This window comes from Mytilus edulis, chromosome 3 (assembly GCF_963676685.1).
Source record: "Mytilus edulis chromosome 3, xbMytEdul2.2, whole genome shotgun sequence".
Taxonomy (NCBI): domain Eukaryota; kingdom Metazoa; phylum Mollusca; class Bivalvia; order Mytilida; family Mytilidae; genus Mytilus; species Mytilus edulis.
The window spans coordinates 26,319,428-26,346,865 of record NC_092346.1 but is presented as its reverse complement, the minus strand read 5'-3'; the positions used below and the strand labels follow the sequence as shown (position 1 = coordinate 26,346,865).

Sequence of the window (27,438 nt, the reverse complement as noted above, 5' to 3'; positions counted from 1 at the left end):
ATGTATTTTTAACTTATTTAAAAGTAAGAAGGCGTTCTTCTTAAAATATATCCACCAACACTTGATGCTTGATATATACTTATAAAAGAGTTAAACAAGTACAATTAGACATTATGTTATACAAATGAAGGTAAATATAATGTTTGGGCCATAGCAATCTTGGTTTTATGATTTTAATTTCTTTCAGTTTATAGAAATATTTAATTAATTCTAAAATACAAAAATAACTCATATAATGTACATGAGGAATGGGGGTGTTTTTATAACTATCGAAATATAGAGTACAGATTATAAAACAACGAAAACAGTGATTGAGAAATATTGATAATCTTTTTATATTATTCTTCCTTCATACTCTAAACAAAAAGCCAATTCATAAAAGTTTCATCATATTGAGCTCTTCTCTATTGTGTCCTATCAGTTCTTAAATTACGATGCACTGCCGTACAAAGAAATATCTGACTACCATTTAGGAGATAATTGTGTTTAATCCGATTTGGATACAAATGTGAAACCTGGTGGACAGTGTGAGAAAGGCGTTATAATCTTCTTGTTATAGTATTGTCGCTCATTTCGTTACGAGTGAAATGGATCTGTGACATTAACCAGTTAATGAACTGCTCGGTCAACAGAATTGAGATGTAAGGAATACGATAGAGGAAATTGCAATTAACCATCACTTGTTTGAAGACCGTCCTTATCGTCACCAACTGGGAATATAGCGTTACTATTTTAACGGAGAATTTGTGTCAATGAAAATTTAAATGCAAAGATTTAATTCATGGTTGATGAAAAAATTCTGCTGCCATTTAATGGTAGGTTTACGCTCTGTTATTTTATACTATTGATTTGGGATTTTTTTCTCCTTGATTTATTGACATGATAATTTCTCTGTATTTACAGGGTACTCCTAGAGATAATAAAGATGAAGATTCGATACAAGGTAGGTCTTTATTTTCTTTTAACACACAACATTTTACTTTTAACAGAACATTTATAAAATATTTTTGAAAATTGTTGAAGGAATTGTAAAAAAGGAACAGCTGTCTTTTAAACATAAAAAAAAAAGCATTTATATCTCATGCAGGTCATTAAATAATTTAAAATAAAAACGTCATTGCTTCCATTTATGGTCGCTTCAGTAAAAACAGGTTTTACTTCAGTTTTAATTAAGCCATAACTATAAGACGAAAACAACAAAAAGGTATAGATTTTTTCTCTCTGAATACTCCTCTCTCGTATTACCATACGTGACCAGATTTAATTACTTGGGTGTTATTTAATATGGCATATCAATAGGAGAACTACACTTAATGAAATAAACCTAAAGATGTATAAATTACTTTTCAAGTTTTAGGCAATGCACAATGATTGTTAAGATTTATGCATTAAATTTTTTGAAAATCTGAAGTAGAGCTGTATATGAAATATAGCTATAGACGTAAAAATTACATTTCAATTTATGCAATAAACAATGGTTGTTAAGATTTATGCATTAACCTTTTTGAAAAGTTTGAAGTAGAGGTATATGAAATATAGCTATAGACGTAAAAATTACATTTCAATTATGCAATGAACAATGGTTGTTAAGATTTATGCATTAAATTTTTTGAAAGTCTGAAGTAGAGGTATATGAAATATAGCTATAGACCTAAAAATTACATTTCAATTTATGCAATGAACAATGGTTGTTAAGATTTATGCATTAACCTTTTTGAAAGGTTTGAAGTTAGAGGGCAAATCAAATAGATTATACAATTTATACTAATTGTTATTATAACTCCAATAGAAATAACGCTTGCATTTAATTATTGTTATGTTCAAATTTGTCAAAGGTGTTGACTAAACTGGAAATATTTTCACTCTAAATCCATAAAATGGTTTTTAGGCGCATATATAAATTCTGCTCTTTAGTTGGATGGTTGTCTCTTTGACACATTCCCCTTTTTCTTTCTCAATTTTATACTCATTCAAAACAAAAGTATATTTTTGACATATTAAGGTTCTCTTGTGCTTCAAATCCCCCATGGAGATTTTGACAAAACAGGCATGATTCTAGAGTTATTAAGGCTTGTTTTTATTTTGTTATGATATGCCTTAGAAGTAGATGTAGGATAAAGATCAAATGACACAGCCATGTGATGCTTTTGTAATTATTTTGTTATCCTATGAGTGGAACATGAAGTTTTGATCAAGAAAAGCATATATGGAGTATAATTAAGCGCTATCAGCCTATCTGTGACCTTTAAGATTCATGTTTTTGTCAAAGTTATAAAAAAAATTGACTCATATTTATTTATCAAAATAGGATTACAAATAAGATATATAACACTGTTAATTTTGTTTGGTCTTTTATAAAGTAAAGTGAAATTTGGCTTATCTGCACCAAACATTAACAGGATCTTGTTTATACTGAAAATGTGACAATGCTTATTGTTGATGGCAGAACAATGACCTATAGTTTCTAAAATTAGTGTCCTTTGGTCTCTCAGGTGGATAGTTGTCTAATTGGCTATCAATTCCACATCATCATAGTTTTATGGCTATTTATAGTAACCTTTATTGCAACATTTCATCTAAAATGGTCAAGAAATGATAAATGAAATACATAGATACAGTTAGGAATATAACAAATAAACAATTCACTTTCACTAATGATACTGAAATGTAAGATTCAATTGACTATAGTTACATAAGTACTGTAATTGTACTTATTTTCGTGGTGTACTTATTTTCAGAATTTCACAGTTGGCTTATTATCACGAAAATAAATACACACGAATCTTAATCAAACCTTTCAACGAAAAGGCAATAATCATAAAATCGTGAAAATAAATACCCGTGAACGTGTTTTAAATACATAATTCGAGAAAAAAAGTACAAGTACAGTATCACATAAGTCTGACACCCTCAGTTTTAAAAACTGTTAAATTAAGACTTTACAAACGTTCAGGGGTGTGGCAAAGCAAACATATCTTTCCAGAATCCTGATCACCATTACCTTGAAATAGAAAATATAACAAGGAATGGAGAAAGGAAGTACCTAAGCCTTCCTCAATTTTCAACCAGAACAGAAAAAAAGAATGCTAAAAAAGCAGTATTGCGTAATGAATGTAGATCAACCTTTAAAATTAACACATAAACACCTGCTTTAGTATATTTTTTGTAATTAGATTGATTCTGTAACCTTATATGATGTGATACTATGATACATGTATTACAACAGAAAACAAGGTGCTAATTTGATGTCATCAATATCTCGTGAAAATATTTGTTCTCTACGTCTTTTTCATGTTTTATTAGACCAGTTCTGACCATTTCCATTATTTGCTAGACATACTCTTGTGTGTGACATCACAGATAAGGACTTATCACAAAGCTTGTACTAAACATGATTAGTGACCCTATGTGGAGCAAGGATCTGCTTACCCTTTTGGTTCTCAATCTGTAGTTTTCTATGTATGTCATCTTCCATTTAATTTCTTTTTTTCCGCCATGGTGTTATCAGTTTTCTACAACTTTTTGAATGTCACTTTTGTGTTTTCCACCTCTTGTTTTTCTTATTTCAAATTCATTAAGGTTTCACAATATAATAGTTAGACTATATTCCTTAAGTTTTACTATAGAAGCAGAGATTCTATTGCTTTAAATTATTATTTCTGATTTTATAATTTCACTTTTCTATTCAATAATGTCATTACTTGACTCTACACAAGATGAATATCAGGAATTGTAATAGAATCTATATGAATATATGTTTTCCATTCTCCTAGAATTAAGTATGGATTATAATTGTCTTATTTTCTTCAGTTTCATATTATAGCAAATCAAACAATGATTATACACGTACATGTATATTTCAATATATTGACAAAGGTAAATATATGTAGATGGGTAGACATTTTACATTTTAGTGGTAAGGTTGTTTTCTCCCATTTCATGTACATGTAGTAACTCAAACGATGATTATACATGTTAATTTCAATACATTTAGGAAGGGATATATTTAGATGGGTAGACATTTTACATTTTAGTGGTAAGGTTGTTTTCTCCCATTTCATGTACATGTAGTAACTCAAATGATGATTATACATGTTAATTTCAATACATTTAGGAAGGATTATATTTAGATGGGTAGTCATTTTACATTTTAGTAGTAAGGTTGTTTTCTCCCATTTCATGTACATGTAGTAACTCAAATGATGATTATACATGTTAATTTCAATACATTTAGGAAGGATTATATTTAGATGGGTAGTCATTTAACATTTTAGTGGTAAGGTTGTATTCTCCCATTTCATGTACATGTAGTAATTCAAACGATGATTATACATGTTAATTTCAATACATTTAGGAGGGATTATATTTAGATGGGTAGACATTTTAGTGCTAAGGTTATTTTCTTCGGTTTTGGTGTACATGTAGTAATTCAAACAATGATTATTCATGTTACCTTGGATACATAGAAAAGGGTAATTATAGGTTGATGTGATAAGACATTTAAGTAAGGCTTTGTTTAGCTCACCTGGTTTAGAGGGCTTTTTGAGCTATTGTCAACAATTTGGATGTGTGCTTTGTTTAAATTAGCTTTCATTAAATTTCCATATTTTTGGTAACCTCTCTCTAAGTTGCACTATTTTGATTCCAAACTTTCCTTCATATTTTTGTAACCTCTTTCTGAATCGTTGGACTAATTTGATTTTAAATTACCATAAGTATAGAAATGAAAACTTTTTAAAAGCATTGACAAATAAAAGGACTGTTGAGCGGACAAACAATACACACTTTTTTACGAAATGAGGAATTCATAACGTTTAAAGTTGATGGAAATCAAATGTAATTTCAATTTATATAACATAAAAACAGACTTTTTTTCTTGTATATTTAGGAAATTCATTGCAGTGCTTAGTGCAAAGCTTATAGTCTATGAAATTCAATCATATGTACTGATAGTCAGGATACTGTGGATTATTTCATTTTCATGGGTGCTAATTTTGGTGGATATTGGGAATCTGGGATTTTTGTGGATATATGTGATTTCGTAGTTTTGCCAAAGTCTGCATACAATTTAAGGTGGTACCTAACACTACAGGGAGATAACTCTGTAAAATCAGCTAAACGTTTAAATTACGTTGTGTTGTGAAGAGAATATGAAGCATCTCAATGATCAAAATTAATGTTTGTCAAACTCCTATATAACCAGTGTAATTTTTCTGATATTAGTTGGTTCAAATATTTTGAAATTTTTATATTTTTGTCAAAGGGTCATAGTAAATACTTTTTCGAAATTTTATGAAAATTAAACGAGCCAAATTAATTTTAGTGAAAGTGTTGGGTACCACCTTAATAGGAAATTTGGCATTTGTTGTAAACCAGTACCCTTAAAATCCATGAAAAATAGTATCTTTAAAGTACTAATCACATTTTTCAATAAATATAGAGGATTGTGATGTCACTCGATTTATAAGAAGGATTATCCTGAAAAATCTTGCAATATGTCATACTGAGACAAACTTATTTTTAAAAACATCGATAATTACAAAAGAAAGTCGGTCAATATACATTTGGTCATAATATTCACTTAATTATTAAAATGACATTATAACACCTAAAAATCATACTGTGACAAACTTATGTTTAAAGACATCAGTAATTACAAAGGAAAGTGGGTCAATATCCATTTGGTCATTTAGGCCACTTTTTTTTTATTTGTTGGTTTACGGAATTGCCGACCCTGTTTTTCACGATTTTAAAATAAAAATAATCACAGGACACTTCGAGATATAAGCTAATACTTAGCAGTGTAAAATAGCATAAAAAGCCTAAAAAGGACATGTTTTCATGAACCACATATGAAGGCATATGACAGCGCATATGGTATTTCCTCAATAAGATTGTATTGTGTTATGAGGAATTGCTTTCATCAATCTACATTGACATTGGACTCCTTGTAACACATTTAATTTAAATTAAAACACTTTAACAGCAAGAATTAATACCAAATTATGAAACGATCTGCATACATGGTTAGTATAATACTATTATATAGAGTAATGTCATTGTTTGTTTCTCTCCATTTTTGGTTTAAAAAAAAAGTATTTATTCCAATTTTTATTTTTAATTTTTTTTCAACCTCCTACTCTATATTTTTTCATTATTTTTATTTTTATTTTTTTTCTCGACCTTCCTTTTTTAAGAAGAATCCTGTAAACCAAGTAATAAAAAAAAGTGGTCTTATATCACTTTTAAATTTTAAATGTTAAAACAACTCGATGACACATAAAAATTGTACATGTGTTGATTAATTTTCTTAAAACTGTTGAGATTAATTTGGATTTTACACTGTTTCTATCAGGTAGAGGCTAGATAATTGCCTAGAAGGTGAAGCAGCTGCTTCAGAGGAAAAAATGCGAAAGATACCAAAGGGACATTCAAACTCATAAGTTTTAAACAAACGGACAATACCATGTCAAAAAATGAAGAAGAAAAAACAAGGACAAACAACAGTACACAAAATATGATACAACAAAAGACTGAGCAGCACCAACCCCACCAAAAACCAGGGATGATCTCAGGTACTCCAGAAGGGTAACCAGATCCTGCTGCAGGTTACATCACCTTTAAAGGAGATCAGCCTTATGATCAGTTTCAGTTTCAATATCTTATATTTTTAAAACAGCTCTTCATATGAAATTAAAAATAGTATTTAGTTCTATGTAACCAGATTTTTTTTATTTGCTTATACATATTTTGGAGAAATCCTTGATTTTACTCTTTAACATACTTATTCAAGTGCTTATTCTCAAAACTTTGGTCTTTTTACTATGTAGAATTAGCAAAACTCTTTTTCAATTGCAATATAAATAAAATAAAATTTATTCAAATTAAAAAGCAACTTTTTTTTATCTATTTTTAAGTCTGAAACTCTTCTTTTTGCGTTTTAAAGCTATGATCCTTAGCACTTTTAATCTTTCAATTCGGAAATGCTTCTCTAAGTTCTTGCATTCTTCCCTCAAACCTTGTTACAATGCAGATACTTGACAGTATTGAGTTTTAGCTGTGATGGTTCACAGACTTGTTTTGTTGTTTTCGAGTCAACTAATTAAGAATTTAAATTGAATGGGATATTACGCCACAATTCTTCCTGTATATAGGAAGCCATGAAAAATCACATTGAAAAAAACAATGCGAAAAACCTGCAGATAAAAAAAAATCGGTTTTATCTAGTTAGTAATTTTGCATAGTGCTATTGGAGACAGTGCCAATGACTTTCTATTTCAATTTAAAGGAATTAACTTTAGAGAAGTAATCAATAGCAATTGTCAGAAAGTACATATATTGATAGGAAATTTTACATACTTTATACTTAATCCCATAATGAATGAGACGTGTGGATATGATTCTTCTTTCCCGTCAGTACTGTAATAATCCCATTACAACATACAATGCAGATGCATTCTCAATCGACAATATTACTTTCAACTTCGAATTCGTACAGCGCTGATTTAATTAGATTCCTTTCTTTTTCTTTGATATCTATTCAATAGCAGTCTATGATTTTGTATGCCAGCAGAAAAGTTGGTGCATTCGTTTTGTGATTTTTCTATTTTATTAATTATGCTGTATATAGAGATTAGGTCGTAGACAATTAAATTGTTTGTTAAGGAAAAGTTTTTCTAGAAAATAGAACAAGTGCAATGCAAAATGGTGTATTATGGGTAAATAGGCCGTAAAAGGAGTAGGTGCTCTAAAAGGTTAATCTTGGATAGATAAGTGTTTCCTTCTCTTTTTTTTTTGACATTGAAGTATTCTTTAGGTGCAGGCAAAGTCTGAACTATATGCAGATTAAAAAAATTATCAAATTGGTCCAGTTTAAGGACAAATATTTTCAGTAGGAAATATTGAGCTCATGAATTAATTAGAAATTTAGGAGCTGTCAAGATTCTTTCCTCCTGACTTTGGAGTACCTGCCAATCAAAGAATGTTTCAGGGCTGTGTTACATAATAATTGTTCATTCATTACCCCATCTCATACCTGCTTAAAGTTTTAATTTAAGGAAGCTTCCCATGAAGTTCTGGTTACATTAACAAGGGTTTTGAGTTTTGTCCAAGCATTCATGGATTCTGTACACAGAAATTTGTTAGTGCTAATTGGGCTTTGTACCCCATGGATATGTTTTCTTGTTTTGGATATAAAGTTATATCAATTTTGAATTGCATCATGTTTTCATGTGGATATTTATTTTTCATTTCATTGCTTGGCTGCTGTCCTATTTACCACAGGCCTTTAGCCAGGAATTTCTAAAGGGGGTTACATGGACTCCTGCAACAACTATACTCAACTTTAACAATCACAATTGAAACAGAAGGTTTACTTTAATAGTGCTTATTTGTTTTCAAGGGGGGGCTCATAGGAACCCCTCGACCCCCCCTGACTATTGTTGTGAACTTTAACAAATATGTTCTTAAATTTCCCCTTGTATACTCTATCTGTTATGAAAAACAAATGTTTTTTTACAAATACCAGTTTGTGTATTTGTAGTTTGAAACAAGACCATAACGTTGACTCTTTTATTTCTTACTTTTGTTTTGTTTAAGAAATTCTGTACAAATCTACCTCTGACATTTGAAGACGATTTCACAAAATCATGTCTTCCTGCACTTTTGATATATTTGGTGAATGAAATCTAATATCCATAGAAGTAGAGCTGATATTAGAATGTATTGGAATGTAGAACAACATGATATCTATTTCAGTAGATAAAAGTACTTTAAGCTTTCCTTCAATAATTGCATGCATTCTGTGAAATACATATATTTAATTGTACCTATGTTTTTGTTGTCTATTAGAGTTCTGTGTTTTTTTCTGATATGATTTTATAATATTATTTTCACAATGGATTATACAAATGCTAAAAAAAAATGCAATAAACACACCCATGACAAGTAAGTGGTCTCCAGAGATGTAATGTTTAGTCTTTTGGGGGTAGGGAGCATTGATAGCATTTATATTTTTTCTGGACTTGGGGATATTTCGAGATTGACCATGGAAAGGGACAAACTTTTTAGAAATATGAGTCAAATATTGAATGGAATTAAATGAAACAGCAACCCTGAATAACAAAGTTAAATAAAAAAAAAGTACTTACTTAGTAGATGTTAATTTATTAAACAATAAAAGTATTATTGTTCTTTCCTTATATTGTGATCTAATAGATTTATTTTATTATGATCATGCAGGAATCGTAAATTGTTATTCGTTACATGAAATCCCCAATCACCTATTTTAATTGTAGAAAATTCTATTAGAATATTTAGAAGTATAATTATACTGGCATTTGTTATTCTGGTGCATAGCTGAAAAGTCAATGTAAAGGAATGATGAAATAACTGATTTGTTTATTTTTTTCTTGAACTATTGATGAAATCGTAAATCTAATCTAATTTGCCTTGTACTTCCCTTGCTTAATAATTTTCCGTGGATGGTTTAATTATGTCCATTAAACACCGAATGACAGACGATGGTTTATTACAGATTAAACACGGGCTATTTCAGTTTCAAAGAAATTTTTAAGCTAACAACTATAGATTTTTTGCAGCAAGCCCCTTATAGATAAATCTTCAATTACAAATCAGAAAGAACGATGTATTGATTTGACGAAGAATCTCTAGAAAATGTCTCTTATGTTTTGTTCCTATTTTTATATTCACCAATTTATTGTCTATATAAGGTGGGGTTTAATGAATAAAAAAGCGAGTGTCCATCTATCGTATGCTTTTGTTTGACTTCTGGTCGTGTAAATAGTGGTATAATTCCTTACTAAATCGTATTGACGTCATTTCAAGTGCCTATTAACAAAGAATTATTATAGTCTACTAAAAACTTCTCTAATCAAGAAATTGGTTTCTAATAAAATATCTTAAGTGCTTGTTTGAAGACTATTTCCAGGGCCAAAATCCTCGCTTCAAGGAGCCATGTTTGTTTTGTACAGAGGTAATATTTTATACTGTTTTATGTATTGTGATTGACTTCAGATTATATTGAATTTGAGCTTTAAAGATTTATTAAATAAAAAAAATGAAAAATTGAATGAAGTAAAATCGCTCTCTACCAGAAGCCATGTGACAGCCTTATTATAGTGTGATAAATTGAATTATAGTGTGACATTTTGAGAATTGACTTTTTCAGTTATCACCATGGTAATACAAAACTGTAGGATCAAGAGTGAAGTTAGGCATGTTAATGTCCAATAAGTTCTAATTAAATATGTTAACAGTCAATTTCTGATGACTAAGAGCACAAAAGTTGCGACCTCATGCACTGTTTTGTTGCAGCTGGTCAGATGTTTTGTTATTTGATTTTGCCATGTGATTATGGACTTTCCCAATTGATCTTCCTCTAAGTTCAGTATTTTTGTGATTTTACTTTTTATGTTATTTCATTACATCATATGTCAATTTCTAATCAATTCCTTCTAATAGTTTTTTGTTAGAAATAGAGTAGATATATAACCTGGTGTAAGAAAATTTGTACAAATTTAATAAAAAAATATTTTTATGAAATCACTCAATCACTCATATGTTTTGAATTAAGAGAAATGAAGGGTATATTTACTTTACTTCAATAAGACAGAAACCCAATGAAAAAAATTATTAAAAAAACTCAAAGAAATCTGATGATCATCAACAAACATGCAGCATTCAACAAAAGACAGATGTCTACAGAGAACTATATTGGCACTAAATCATTTTGAGTCCAATAAAGTTTTATTTATTAATCTTTTTACTAGTAAAAATACTATAAAAATCAAAAGATGTAAACCTATTTTCAGTTTTAATAATGTAGCTTTAGTTATAAAGATTGCTCAATCTGAACTTACTAGTAAGTAAAACTATGGTAGAGCATACTGGTTTAAACTGCTTCATCTTGATTTTTTTATTAACAGCTTATGAGTACTGGCTTTGCTCATTGTTGAAGGCTGTACTGTAACCTATAGTCATTAAATTCTGTGGTCTCTTGTGGAGAGTTGTTTCATTGGCAATCTGACCCCATCTTCTTTTTTTTAGATCTGTTGACTTATTGTTTCAGCAATTTCTCCTTAGACGCAGTCTCCCATTTCAATAAAATTGCCATAGAATCATAAAAGAATGACGCTTTCATGCTTTAAGTCTTATTTGTGAGGAAAAGAGCTTTGGATCTGGATTTTGTAAGGTATTTCAATAAAAGTTTATGAATTATCCTTGGAAATAAAAATTGGAACAAAAATAGGTTATATTCCCATTATCATTTATATTCAACCTTGATGGACAGCCGGAAAATTAAATTAATAGTTTTTACAGTGGTTTGGTTTGACTTTTAATATAGGTTTGAGCTGCGATGGATATAATTTGATTTTTTTCTCATATTCTCCTTCTCCTTGGCATTCGTTGTCTGAATACTAAAAAAAGAGATTTAATCATGTCAATGGAATGAATGGAGGTCTCAATAGTTTGCATGAAAAAACAATTGGAATAAAGATGACGATGGAAGTTTTTAACGACCTTGACTGGCTACACAGCCCTCAAATGGTCCGGGAATAAAGATGACCAACTAGATTGATTATTTATAGACTTATCAGTGGTTTTTTTTTAAACAATAGGGAGTTTCTCTTCTATAATCTCATACTTAGGGCTGTTTATCTTGTAGCATGAGTTTTCTTATAATTTTTTATGCCCCACCTACGATAGTAGAGGGGCATTATGTTTTCTGGTCTGTGCGTCCGTTCGTCCGTCCGTCTGTTCGTTCGTTCGTTCGTTCGTCCGTCTGTCCCGCTTCAGGTTAAAGTTTTTGGTCAAGGTAGTTTTTGATGAAGTTGAAGTCCAATCAACTTGAAACTTAGTACACATGTTCCTTATGATATGATCTTTCTAATTTTAAAGCCAAATTAAACTTTTGACCCCAATTTCCCGGTTCACTGAACATAGAAAATGAAAGTGCGAGTATCAGGTTAAAGTTTTTGGTCAAGGTAGTTTTTGATGAAGTTGAAGCCCAATCAACTTGAAACTTAGTACACATGTTCCCTATGATATTATCTTTCTAATTTTAATGCCTAATTATATTTTTTACCCAATTTCACGGTCCATTGAACATGGAAAATGATAGTGCGAGTGGGGCATCCGTGTACTTTGGACACATTCTTGTTTAATTTTGTTCAGGGAAAACATCTTTTTAATGGATTTTATGATCTTCTAATTGTTGATAAATGACTTGACCAAGAGAATGTTATTCTGAGGAAAAGTTTCATTGAATTTGCAATAAAACTACAAAATTTAAAAACTCAGTTAGGTATGAATTTTGATTTGGAGTAAGCTTATATACACATGAAATAATGTAGATAGAGAATATAAAAAGATTTCTGAAATGCAAATGAAATAAACTCTTTATAAAACTTTGGACCTCTTGAATTCACACTTTTATGGATTTCATTAGGAAAGCCTTAGTAAAAACTAAACATTTAAAAGCCAGAGATTTTGAATTGGTGGTCTGACACCTTTAAAATATGTGTCAGTAGCTGCTACATCATTGACAATATAAACCCTTAAAGGTCCAGATATATGAAACTATTTAGTCAGATTTAAAGTCTGATTTTGAAGAACATTTTTATACCCCATGTATGGGCATTATGTTTTTATGCTCCATTTATGGGCATTATATATATATGTTTTCTTGTCTGTGTGTCCATTCTTCTGTTCATATAATTTGTTCGTCCTTCTGTATGTCCAGCCTCAGGTTAAAGTTTTTGGTCAAGGTAGTTTTTGATGATGTTGACGTCCAATCAACTTGAAACTTAGTACACATGTTCCCTATGATATGATCTTTCTAATTTTAATGCCAATTAAATTAGAGTTTTTATCCCATTTTCACAGTCCACTGAAGATAGAAAATGATAGTGCGGATCGGGCATCCATGTACTATGGACACATTCTTGTTTCAATCAAAATCAGTATCAGCAATCAGGAAATATTGAATTCAATAGATAAAATTATTTCACAATACAAATATATCCATTTGATGGAACACTGATAAAATGCTACCATGATACATTGCTTTGGCCAGAGGTGAAATTTTCAATGGATTGACTTTACAACCCCTGATGTTCAGATTTGACCTTCAAAATATCTTGAAGCAAATGCAGATATCTATTTTTTCCCAGAGGACAAGATATTCTTATGTGAAAAGATATCAAAGTTACAGTTATCAACAAATATAATCAATGTTACAAATTTATTGATGGAAAATTGGGGAAACCAAATCTGCAGGAAAATTAACAGAACAACTTGAAATAGAAAAGAAGTCTAAATCAATTCACACATGTTTTGGTGATGAATCTATAAAGATATTTAATGAATTATTGATTCATTTTATGTATGGTAAATGAACTAAAGAATAACTGCCCAACATTCTTTTTTAGCATGGTAAATGTCCCTGTATGACGGAAAATGTTTCCAGTATTACAAAACCTGATTGAGGGTTATCTAACCACTACCTGGCTTCTCTCTAGATACAGTTGTCTTATCTTCTGCCAAATATTTTTTCTATCTGTTTTATAATTAACCAGATTTAAAAATTCTATATTATTCGCAGTGAGCTGAAGATATTAAAACCTGTTAAACAAATCTCATCTAATATTGTGTAATGCTTTCTTGTGGTAAGATTTTAATATTGTATTGTAAAATCTTGTAAACTTTTAAACTTTTGTGATTTGAGTAAGCTTTAATTAACACAATATTAAATTGACTTGGGCATTGACGTCATAAGTTGAGCTAAAAGTTATAAAGATATATTCTGTTATCAAACCATGTTTAGTTTGTTGTACAGTAAGAAAAACAAGTTGACATTTCTCTAAATTTATAAATATTTGTGTTTGTTTTGTGTTAATTTAAACCAGTTGAGGAAGATTTAAAAGTTTAAGTTTATGAATTTCCGTTTGACAGATTTCGCTGAAATTTTCATGTTGGATTTAGTGGATTCTGATCCTGGTAAGAATTATAAGCCTTATTTTAAATATGTTTTTTTTTTTAATATACATTTGACTATTGATGTTTATGAGATATTAAATTTTAGGAGTTATCAAAAAGAGATAAAATGGCATCACTTATTTAAATTATATTAAGAAAAGATGCAATTTAAAAGAAAAGAAAAAAAATGTTTAAAAAAAAAAGTAAGACATGCTACTAATATGTCAGGGAAATAATTTATATAACTTGGGTCACATCAACAGACCCCCCCCCCCCCCCCCCCAATCCAGACCCTCATAACTTGGGTCACATCAATAGGAAGTTTTCCCATAAAAAGATTTTTTTTCTAAGGATGTGAGATTGATCATTGATTGAGGATGGTGAACAATGATCTCATGTTAAAAAAAAAATATTTTGAGATATTACTTTTTTTCTGATTGACAACCTTAGTGGTGTTGTGTTTACCTCAAGTCCTGGAGGCCAGTGGTTCAAACACTGGCTTGGTAAATCCAAAGGCAGGAAAATTGATATTTGCTGCTTTTCTGCCAAGCATGCATCATTTAGGAGTAGGATTAAAGACTATTTGGCTCGAATAAGAGAATTATGTGTCTGGGTTGGAGAACCTGTCTTCTGTGGGAATGAAACCTATTCAGCTGGACCGTTCAAAGTCATTGCAGAGTGTGTTAGTCTAGTCATATCACATTTTCACTTTTTGGTCCTGCAAATGCATATAATTTGCCACTGGACATTAAACAGTGCACGATCATCATCATCTTGTTATCGATCTTATATAATTAAGGGCATTTGATAATTAAATAAATATATATCTATATAAGTATAGAATTGATAAGAAAATGTACTTAAAAGGTGAACTCCAGGTTGACTCCTGTCAGAGAAATTAGCTTCTGAAATGCTTAAGTCCTTGAAAGTCTTCAGATGAATAGTTAACATCAGATTTTGTCTTGACATGTTGGTTACTTGATGTAACTTAGTGCTGATAAGTATTGTGATGTGTTAATAGAAAAAAAAGTATCATTAAAATCAATGTACTATTGGAGTTTAAAAAATGTATTAATAAAATCATAGTACATAGGGTTTAAAAGAAGTATATTTGATATAGCTGTACTCTTATAGTTTAAAAAATTCCTGATACTTTCACAGATTAAGAAATGTATATTTAAAAGCACAGTTCTCTCAAAGTTTAAAAAGGTCATGGTACTTACAGAGATTGAAAATTGTAATGGATAGAAATCTTGGAACTCACAAGTCCACCAAAATACATAGTGCTTGGATTTTAACAAAACATGCATTATTAAATTGAGTACTGTGCATTCTGAAATAATTGCAGGTGTCAAAATTTATGTAAATGGCGACTAATGAGCATTTGCGTTTTATGAATCATTTTCTTTGATTCACATAAAAATTGGCAAGCAGGGCCCTTGCTGACTTGTCAGTTTTCTTTATTTGACCGAGTAATGCCTAAGTTTAATCTGAAAAAAGTTTTTATTTAATTACAAATTTGATAAATAGCTTTCAGCATTTTTTTTGTGGTTATTTTGTGGTTATCTTTTCAATTTTGTATTGAATAAAGTCGGAAGTAAAATTAATTGTTTATTTTTTGTTTATGGGTTTTCATAAAGGTGTTAATATTACTCAAAATATATCCTGATACCTCATTGTAGTTGATAATTTAAATTTACGTAATGAAAATATCTTTATACAAAATAACAATCGAAATCAATACTTATATTAACAAGTTTCCTTGTAAATGGTCAGTTCTATTACAATTTTATCAAGAACAAAGTGCTTTGAAAAATATCTCTTGAAATAAAACAAACTTCAGTGGTACTCTGGAGGAACTAATGCAAATTTACCTGATGCTAGCTGTTACAAGTGAGTAATGTTGATTTCAATACCAATTGGTTAAATATTTTTTCCAAATTTGATTTACAGTAGCGGATCCAGGGTTACCGGGATTGAAACCCAACTTTTTTGGACGATCAATGCATTTGAACAGGGACATTTAGTTGGAACCCCCCTTTATCCTGGGTTGGAAACCCCCCCTTTTTTAAATGGCTGGATCCGCCCCGGTTTTAAATTCATTCAATCAAACTGGTCAATTGATAGAATATTTGACCCCATTGCTTTTTGAATCCATGTGCCATTATAAATAATAAATAGTCTAAAAATAGAATTGAGCTTTGTCACATTTGAAGCTTGAAACAATTTGATACCTTGTAATTTGGAACACTGGATTTGAAAATAAATTCTGGCATCCAAAGTTTTACAGATGTGGATCCAGGATTTTGAAAAGAAGGGGGGGGGGGGCTTAAGGGCTCCCCAAAATACATTGTCTGAATTTGAACAGGTACATAGTCTGCATTAACAATAAATGTAGCTCCAGAAGTCAGGGGGAAGGGGGGCAACCTGCTGCTCCCTAAATCTGCAGGGCTTTAATTTATACTGATTTTACCACATGATTATGCGAGGGGTAAAATTATGGCATAAAGGGCAAACCTGTGGGAAAACTAGTATAAATTTAATTAAGCCCACAAGTATTATTTCCAGTCTAAGCTCTCTACGGAAGGTAGAAAATTTACACAATGGGAACAGCCCAAAGATATTGTGACGTTGTCGATCTGCTGACATGCAATATATTCATGTTTTACCACGGGTGTGTACTCGAGGGTTTAAGGAATGTCATATTAGAATATTATTGTACTGCCAGTGATTATAATGCTTTTGATGAATTAATATCGAACTGACAAGGACAAGAAAATTGGTGTTTAACACATGTATGGTCGTAATTCTTTTAGTTGTATTAGAGTATAATAACATAGATGCTTTGGCTTAATACGTCATAAATGAAAAGTGTTTTCAAACTTTAGTTAAACTTTTCCCATTGTGTGTAATTTTTCCTTTCACTGTATTTGTAAAAGTTGTTATAATCCAAAATTTAAATCAAGAATAAGTTTTAAAATAGTCCTCCTGCCTATTGTTTGTTTCTATAAACAACTTTTTTTTTCTATTTATATCTTTTAATAATTGATAAAGGTAATTGAATTTGTAAGCCTTAGTTTGCATATTATTTTACTTAAAATCATTAAAATCTAGTTTAACCACAAATATCATTGAACAGAAATATTTGTGAATGAAATTTTTTTAATGTTTTTTTTCTACTATATTTCATTGTGAATGAAATAAAAAAAAATATTATGATATAAACTTTTAATGACCATTATTATTAGTTGTTTGCTACCGAATATCAATGAACAGAAAAATTGGTGAATGAAATTTTTATATTGGGAATAATTTTACTATAATTCTGAATGAAATCAAATAATTTTATTATGATATAAACATTTAATTACCATACATTTGTTTGCTTCCGAATATCATTGTACAAGAATGAAATTTTTATATTGAGAATAATTTTACTATAATTCTGAATGTAATCAAATAATTTTATTACCATATAAACTTAAATGACCAAACATTTGTTTGCTAAGCACTTTTATTTTCCCTTTTGTTGATGCTCGAACAGCCATATACGACAGATGGAATTGTAAATTGATAGGTGATTGACTAAATTTGTACAGTTTACAAGTACCTGTCGCTTATAACGTTTAGATGGGATTAAAGATATATGTATGACTTTTATACATGAGCATGTTATACAAAGAAGCATTATTTCACTTGACAAATCTATACGTCATTCACAGTGTATGTCTTTCACACCTGAGACCTTTTTGATTCTTTTAATTAACTCTCCGAAGGTAAGGTTTGCTCGTTGCTCTTTGTATTGTATTGATGATCTAATGATGTTTAATTTTCCACCTGATTTCACTGTAAATATCTATTCCTTAAAGAATGGTATGAGAGAACGGAAATGATTCTGATGTGATATTATACTAATGAGAACGTTTAGGATTATAGTTCGTATGGTGTGTATCATCAATGTATGACATTTCCAACACTTTTTTGTAACATTAAGATCTTGTTTTCTTCAGAAACGGGAAAACCTGTTCATATTTCCATGAAGGTCGGTGATGACTGTAAGATGTCAGATTCTGACCAGAAAAAAGACGACATCCATTTTGGAGTTTCAGACGAGCATGGGAAGGAATGTGAAGTCGAAATAGACGCTCCAGAAGAGGAGCAAGAAGAAGGTAATAATTTAAAATATGATCTCGTAATTATGTTTGTGATTTATACTGCAAAACACTCCATCCTCATACATATTTATTTGAAACTAGTACAGTGTGAATTTTTCCCCCATATAATCTGAAGAAATTAAAAAGCTCATCAAGATAATTATGTCTTAAAAGACATTTGTACTGACAAATGTACCATGTTTAAAATGTTCATGAGTTGAAAGATAGAGACTGAATTGTTTCATACCTGTACCCTTCTTATTCAGCAAAGTTTTACTAAAACAATCATTTAATATGGAGAGTTGTCTCATTGGCACTCACACCACATCTTCCTATATCTATTTAAAGCTATGATCATTTTAAGTACCTCTTACTTGAGTTTATCAGCCCTATCTTTATTTTAGAGGCTATTTATTTTTGATTAAGAGGTCCTGAAAAACAAATACATGTACATGTATTTCTGACTAGTTTAATATGTACTATATGTTGGAGTGTTTGATTGTAAAAGTATAGAACATAACTGGATATTGTTTTCTGTGTAATAACTAATACCATGCATTGTCTGTTACGGAGATTTCACGTCATTAATCATGAAAAGTTTGCACAATGTGTGAACAACCTGCATTATTAAGTCTACAAACATGCTTATATCAGCATTTATTTCATGTCTCTGCACATAAACTTTAAGATTTTTTATTGTATCTATCTTTGAGCTATCTTTTTCTTGACGTTTTTTTCCAGTGAATAATCATTTGATTTGTATAAAAAATCATTTAGAATGATTTGTTCATAAAAGAAATTTCTACATTGATTTAATTTGCATTAGATGTCCAATTATTGCTACAAAATAGGTTTTCTTTCCACTATAAGATTAACAACTGACTATTTTTAGGTATAAAATTTGTTTTTTGTCCTTTTTAATACATTTGTTTACTATTTAAACTGCATAAACTGAAGCTTTTTTCTGTTTCACAGACATAATTATTGCTCATTATAGAAGTAGCCTGGAAAATAATTTAATATCTTCTTCTAATTGTATAGTTTAAATATGAAAACAGTAATTCTAAAATCTATTTTTGAACCATATAAAATCAGATAAGCAATTTTAAAATGATTCCTCTGTAATTGACCTGTTTTATGCATAGAAATTTCCAAATTATATTACATTTCAAGGCTCTGGAATTTGAATCAGAATAATGATACAGCTGCTGAGTACAGTTTTTGATTGTTGAATGTACTTTTAACCTTTATAATTTAATTGTATTGCATAAACCGATGCATATCACATTCTCTGGAGGTTTGTATCTTACATACAAACTTCACCTCTTTAAAAAAATTATGAAATATTAGATATTTGCCTTATAATCAGCACTATAAAATATATCAATTGTTAAGCATAAATGTGATGCATATCGCATTCCCTGAAGCATAGATGTAAATCTATGCCTGAAGGTTTAAAATTATCTTACATACGAACATCACCTATTCAAAAAAAAACATTGTGAAATATTAGATATTTGCCATATAATCAGCACCATGAAACACATCAATTGTTTAGCATAAACCAATGTATTTCGCATTCCCTGAAAGTTTCTATCTTACATACGAACTTCACCTATTCAAAAAAACATTGAAATCTTAGATATTTGCCATAGAATCAGTACTATGAAAATAGAAAGTGATCTGTAATACCTCATCAGCATCATATATCTTCTGACATGCAATTCATAAATGATGCCCTCTTTTTTGACAACTTCAAAGGAAGCAATCAGTCTTTTATTAATTAACCATTAAAAGTATGTTTGTTCAGACAGTTATGCCACATTTAAATAGTGAAAAGTGGTGTAGATATTTCATCAGAGATCCCTAATGAAGCTGTTATTTGTACTAAACTGTCACTTCAACAAATTGTGTAACAGATCTTATTCTAAACAAGTTAAAAAAAGAAAATAAACCAAAGGTAATGAAAATAACTTTATGAATTAGAATCTCAGTAAAAACTCATAACTTTTCTTGAAATATTCTTTCTCTCGACATTTTACCAAAAATGTAGTCAGTATAATAAATTTGGAAATCAACTATTAAAATTCTAACAGAATCTGTTTTAAGATGTTTAGTACTTTGACCTATTAATGATTTACTTTTACAAATTGTGACTTGGATGGAGATTTATCTCATTGGCACTCATACCACATCTTCTTATGTCTTATTAGAAGTTAGAAATACTTATTGCCAAGATGAAACTATTTGCTTCATGTGAATTAACCATAGAAACAATACTATAATGTTCAGAAATTTAGATTTCAACAGCTTCAGATTTTATAACATTGATTGAAACATCATCAAAAATTGAGATATTTGCAGCATCTGATCATAGGTTAAGAATGTAAAATCAAATGTTCAAAGATATAATTGCTATAAAATTCATAATAAATATGGAAATAAACTTTCACAGTGAAGGCAGATATCTATTTAAAGAACTTTTAATTTAATATAAGTGTATAAATGTCATATGTCTTAATTATTACATAAGAATGTATCATATACATGTAATATTATAATAGCCATGTAAAATCACATGGAATATAGGTATGATTTATATGTGCTGTCATATCTCTCTGACTTAAACTGTCATAATTCTGCCATCAATCATTTTCCTTGCTGAGATTTAACGGAGAGATTAAAAAACAGTGAGATATGACAATAATTACATGTATCTAGACTGAAACTATATTAGGTGGTTAACCGTCAGCATGAGTTTGAGTGTGAACACCACTGGTTAACCAATTTGAAAAATGAAAAGATTTTTCTATGTAGAAGAAATATTTATCGAATAAATAAATAGGTTTTTAATTTTTCAAAGATTTAAAAAACTACTTTTGCATCAGTTTCTTGTAAGAAAAATTTATTTTTGATAGAATTTTTAAAAATTTGTTTGTTTTCACAAAAGAAAAGTAAAATTTGGTCCTATTTATTTATAAATATGTTTTTTGTTTGATTTATTCATATGAATAGATATGTTTTCAAATGTCGAAAGAAAATGCGTGATGCAGTTCAGTGCTAGAGGCTTTTAATACATACAAACAGTATGAAATATATTTTAATGAAAAATTATCATATCATTTTATGCATATCTATTTTACAAGATATTTCACTTTTCTTCTGGCAGTTTTGAATAACTATGCTCAGACTTTGATCTTTGATGACGTAACCTCATAAAAAGTGACGTAGACACAACCAAAACATCTAATTTTTTTACCATTGTGTGTTTTGTATCACTGTGTATTTACTAACAACCACACACCAAGGATTATGCTGTTAAATATTTGTAAGCCTTTGAAGGGTTATAAAAGAACAAAGTTCCAATGTCCCCTGCTTTGCACCATTTTTATCTCTGCATGGGTAATTTCTAAAAAGAAATTAAAACTTTTCATAAATATCTCAAGAGAAATAGAAATGTAGACATAAGACTGCTAACACTATGCTAGTTTCCATATATTTCTACTTGAAAGGGATATAACTCCTGTAAAAAGCACTCTGCTCAAACTTTGCGCATAAAAGCCTCTGATATAAACTTCAAAAAAATTTGATGGGAAGTGTACCCAGTAGCCGTGAAAGTTCTTACAATTCAATGTTCAATATAAAATTACATATCAAAGAGATATGAGGGGGGGGAGGACAGGGGTAAGGGAGACGGGGAGAAAGGGGGTAGGAGAAAGGAGAAAGGGGGTGGGAGAAAGGAGAAAGGGGGTAGGAGAAAGTAGAGGAAGGCTTGGAGAAAGGAGAAAAAGTTCACTGTGCTTAAACGGCTGTGGGTAACTTAAGTTACCCACAGCCCAAGATGGAGCCGCCTTGCGTCGGTTAGATACTTTTCTTCTATAGAATAACAATACCACGAATGCATCAATTAAACAACTGAATTTAAAAGTTGTATTAATCGTTTAGGGAAACGCCTAAACTGGAAAGGTGATTAAATTCTACAAAATAAACGATCACGGCACGATTTTAAAAAACACTTAGGCTGTCCGTAACTTCAAAACAACTTGTCCGTAACTTTTTTCATCATACCAATAGAGATGTCCGTAACTTTCAAAGAATCGACATACACGGATGTAATGTTTAAACTGATGATAGAGATTGCATCGAATACATATTCACAAAACAAAGTAGATGTCTAGTATGATATAATTCATTGTATCGATGGAAGACAAAATTGGGAAAAATATGAAAAAAATCACGATAAATCCGCAAAACTCGGGTCTCATTTTGTATAACGTCGGGGTACCCGAATCGCCTAGTTCGGAGGGTTGTTTCCGATCATAGCAGATAAACTGTTGAAACATCATTGATCGTTTTTATTTTTGAACACGTAGACTACACATACATGTAGCATGTATACACTTACTGATTTTCTGCCAGCAACGACAAGGGTAGCGTGAATCCGGGATTTTGGAGGGGAACCCAAATTGCCCAGGCATGCACTGGATAGACTATACGAGACTTAAGTGCACAAACTTTTTCCGTCTTTTTGAAAAAGCCAAAAACACTTTTCTCTTATCCCCACAAAAACAAATCCCATCAGCATTGACAGTAAAATAAAAGGGGTGTCAATCTGGACACACTGGGACGTTGCGCACGGTGATATTGCGGCACCCTGGCCAAGATTTACAGTAAATGGGAAAACTTAAAAAAAAGGACATTTTGTATAAATGAATAAACCTAGTTTTACAGCTAGCTGCATATTTCATTTGTATGCAAGTTGCATTAAATCTCATTAAACTGAATAAAACTAAAAGACACAATAGGTAAAAGTCAGTGACAATAAAAGGAAAAGAGCAGTCAACATAGTGTAACAATTCGACATAGTATATAAAAATATAAATAACTACGTAGGACAGCAGGGTAATTTAATAGTCTAACAACCCCTGATAACATACACAGAGAGAAAAAAAATACTAGGAAACATATTCAAAAAATCATTACACTATATCTAACTGGTGGGATGTATAAATACCGAGCCGCGTCAAAGAGTATTCATCAAAATACACATAGAAAGAAACAGAGGTGAAGGTAAACCGCAAACATATAATTAAACTCAAAACATTAAAGAGTATGGAAAAGCCTTGGTCTGACAAGCGAAAAACGTCGATAAGACGCACATCAATAAATAAAAGTTCAAACTAGGTAACCAGGATGGAGTACCACAAACCCCACATAAAACGTCTGTGGTGTAAGTATGATGCGTTAATAGAATCACATTTGGTGGTGAATGAGTAGTATAAACGGCCGCGAAGGTTACAAATATGATGTTAATTGTCTTCTATTTTATTCTAATTGTTGAAATTATAATTCTTAAAATTTTAAATCAAAAGTTACCCACATCTAAAAATAAAGTTACGGACAGTCTGCTTAGTTTCGATCAAAAAGTTACGGACATCTTATGCATTTTTTAAAGTTGACCTTGCGCTTTAGTGAACTCTATATTAACAAATTTATGGTAATTGTTAGTCATTTCTTTATTCAATAATCTTATAAATATTTACATTCTGCATGAAAAACGTCGCAAAAGGTACATTTTGTATGAATTAAATATCAACGAGTTTAGAGTCCGCCATCTTGGGCTGTGGATAACTTAAGTTACCCACAGCCGTTTAAGCACAGTGAAGTTGGAGAAAAAAATAAAATATGAAAAAATAAAATATCTCTTTTTTCCGGTAAATTAAAAAAAAAAAATAAGGAGAAGAGGGTTAGGAGAAAGGAGAAGAGGGGTGGGAAAAGGGAGAAGGGTACCCCCCTGTTCTCCCCCTCAGATATAACTCCTGAAAAAAGTTTTTAAAATAAGTGTTGATTTTCCAATTCACTCAAGACATTGCTGATATAAAGCGTACATATAGATTTTCTAACATCTCTACAAGAAATATAGGCTTGAGAGCACTAACAATACAATTTTCTATATAATAAGTATTTCCAAGGGGCAGAACTCCTTTTAGATTATCTAAACTGATGTAACTCCTTCACAACATTGTTGATATAAATCATATAAATATCTGCATGGCAAGACTTGTAGACTTTTGAGTGCTAACAAGACCTGTCTGTATGACAGACAGACTCTATTTTTATGTTTTCACAGGTGACAATAAGTTGATGTTTATTTTTATATATATTATAAAAATAAGAATAAACTGGATGGTGATTAATGGCAATAATGTTTTTGGCCCATGTCCTTCACTTGTTTAAAAAAGTATACAGCTATAATATCTCTTCTTCTATTCATGTAAAAATTATATAATAATGTGAATGAAATTTAATATATTCCTTAAAGAACTTTATTGTATTCAGATATCTTTTCTAAGTAAGGAGCTGGGTGGGGTTGCCTAATGTTGTCTTGAGACATGAAGTTTATTTGACATTGCTCAGACATCAAGTCTCTTTCTAAGCATGTTTTCTAAAAGTCATGACTTCTATTAAAAAGTGTGACTTAAGAAGCACTTTCAATCTTTGTAAAACAGGAATTTCCAACCAAAAATAAAATGGACTTTTATTGTTAATTTGTAGAGTTGTGAATCAATATAACTTGTTTTTAAAGGCACGTTTTACATTTGAATAGCTGAATTTCTGTTACTAACTAATATGTAACCTTAATGACGACAACCTCTGTGAAACTAGCTCTTAATAACATTGATTTGAACGGCTTCCATTTTAGGGAAAGCGTTATTGCTCCCGGCTATTCTATGTTTGAGTGGTTGTAAAGTTACGGAAAAGGTTTTGTTTTCACTTTTGTAGTCTATTTATTGTGATACTGTGAAACGTATCTAAATTGGATTCTTGCTCGGAGAATTTTAAATTGAGAAAATATGATGCTTGGTGTATTATATGAAATGTTTTTAGACAGAGTGTTTCTTTTTTCAAAGTCTTAGTGTAACTTGGGTGCAAAAAATCCATGTGATATTAAGGCATTCCTGAATTCCATTTATTTTATATTTTTCTAATTTTTATTACTCTAATAGGACATTAAACATTGAATCTGTTGATGGAACTTTTTTTGCAGGTCAAAGCAATTGCTTTTAATCATAAGCAGTTAAAAAGATCTGTAGGATTTATGCACTCAATTTCTAAGAACTTTTTTTTTACTGTTTATAACTTTTAGATTTAAAATTCATTACTTTTTCTTATATTTTTCTGGATTTTACATAATGAAAATACACGCCAGAATAAAAATGGTGAGAATATAAGAAACAGATGATTCATTGATTTTTATTTATCTAACAAATAGTTCATACAATCTTCAAATATATGAAATAAATAAATCATTTTTGGCATTGTTGTGTCATTTTGAGTTTAAGTTTAAAATGCTATCTGTCTTTCTCAAATTCTGCCATTAATTTGCATTGTCAGACTAACAAATTGGTCTAATCAAAAGGCTGTCTGTTATTAATTGTGACTTGACCATAATTGGTATGCAACTTTGAAAACATTTGACCCTGTTCAGATTGCATCATCCAACCAAATTGTTGAATTGGTAAGGAATATATTATGGATTCATTAACGTTATTTGGAAACAAATTTTCATGGATTTGGTGGCATAAGATAAACCACAAATTTAAATGTTCAATAATGTAAACATTTTCTAAAGGCTTTTACAACCGTTGGCAAATCAACAAAATCAAAACTTCACGAAAATACAAATTTTCCAAAATTAAAAAAAAAACAATTGAATCCAAAGTATGGGTATGCCAATTTTTAAATATGGCTGAAACTTGGTTTTTGTTTCTATTGAACAGACATGTTTTAGACTTTTTTTTCTATTATTGCAAGATTTGTTAGACCTTGTTTGACTTATGTCAGGTCTACATTTTGCAGTGATCTGTGGAAATGGTAAATTTCCAAAGCTTGCTTCAATGTAACTAACATTTTCCTAAGTTAAACAAATCCTGCTCTCTATTTTGAATCTGGAATTTACTGTTTATGTACTAATTAAATTCATGTTGTATATGTTTTTGTTTTTATTACTAATGTATACGTTTTCAGGTTATCTTTAATGATTTCAAAACATGATTTCTTGTAGTAATACCCTTTAGAGGAAAAGTTCGTAAAGCCTCAATAACTGATAAAGTTGAAAAGTCGAGAATATCTCAAGCCTATATTGATACAATAAAGGTAAACTTGGTGTAGACCCCCCTTATTTTTACCTGCATGTAGATGTTCTAACCATGTACCTGTAGTTCACTAACATCACAAGTATTAGTCCATGTATGCATACGGAATATCTAACATATTGGCATAGAAATTGAATTCTCTGGCTTTGTTTTCAACTTATAGCAACAACAAAAAAACAGTTTTTAATTTTTCACAGTACTTTGACATCTGTTTTCACAGCTTTTTCACCATACTTAAACAGTTATTTTTCTCAATTGTTTTTCACATTATTGTTCACATAAACGATAAAGTAACTTCTGAGAGTCTCTATACAGTGGCGGATTCAGGGAGGGTTCCGGGGGTTGGAACCCCCCTTTTTTTTGGCCGATCAATGCATTTGAATGGGAGCATATAGTTGAAAACCCCCTTTACTCTGGGTTTGGAACCCCCCTTTTTAAAATGGCTGGATCCGCGCCTGCTATACAAAATCATTATAGGTCTTTGAGTACTTTGTAAAGATCAATATTGTTGTTTGATATCTATATTTGATCATAAGTATTGCATGTGCATCTTCCAACTTTGTATATGAAATTTTATTTTATTTTGTCAGAATGATTGCATGTGTATCTTTCAATATTTGATATAGATTTTTATTTGACATGATGTTGTACATCTTGGCTAGCCAAGGGTTACAATCCAGGAGGGGACTGAATCGTAACCTTTCGTTAGTGAAGATGGGTGTTTTAATAGAAATAGTACATGTAGTAGTATAGTTATTGTATTAGAATAATTTTTTAGTTAGCTTCCAGTATAATTACAGAAATAACATGTCTATTAATAATATTAGTATAATAATTGGTGGTCTTGTGGTAGCATGTTTGCTGGGAGTGTAGGAGGTTGTTTGTCGTACCCAGCCAGGTCAAATCATACTTTAAAATTGGTATTTGATGCTTCTCAGCTATGCATGCGGGATATGATAGTAAGAGCAAACCAAGACTTGTTGGCTCAGAGTCAGAGAGATGGAATAATGTGTCTGGGTAGGGTGACATGTTTTTGGCACAACTTTTGGGAATTTTGGATCCTCAATGCTTTTCAAACTTTGTATGTGTTTGGCTTTATAACTATTTTGATATGAGTGTCACTGATGAGT

General features: G+C 30.5%; 1 protein-coding gene across 4 annotated transcripts in view; it reads left to right on the top strand.

Annotated features, from left to right (window-relative positions):
* The window catches only part of LOC139516106 (uncharacterized), a 76,594-nt gene that overhangs the window by 43,013 nt on the left and 6,143 nt on the right, over positions 1-27,438 (top strand). For 2 of the 4 annotated variants that reach the window (XM_071305957.1, XM_071305955.1), the window contains 3 exons: positions 904-943; positions 18,009-18,167; positions 26,218-26,309. In XM_071305957.1, coding sequence (XP_071162058.1) covers positions 904-943; positions 18,009-18,167; positions 26,218-26,309 — 291 coding nt within the window. The remainder of the gene's footprint in view (positions 1-903; positions 944-18,008; positions 18,168-26,217; positions 26,310-27,438) is intronic. The other 2 variants (XM_071305959.1, XM_071305958.1) reach the window with 1 other exon arrangement.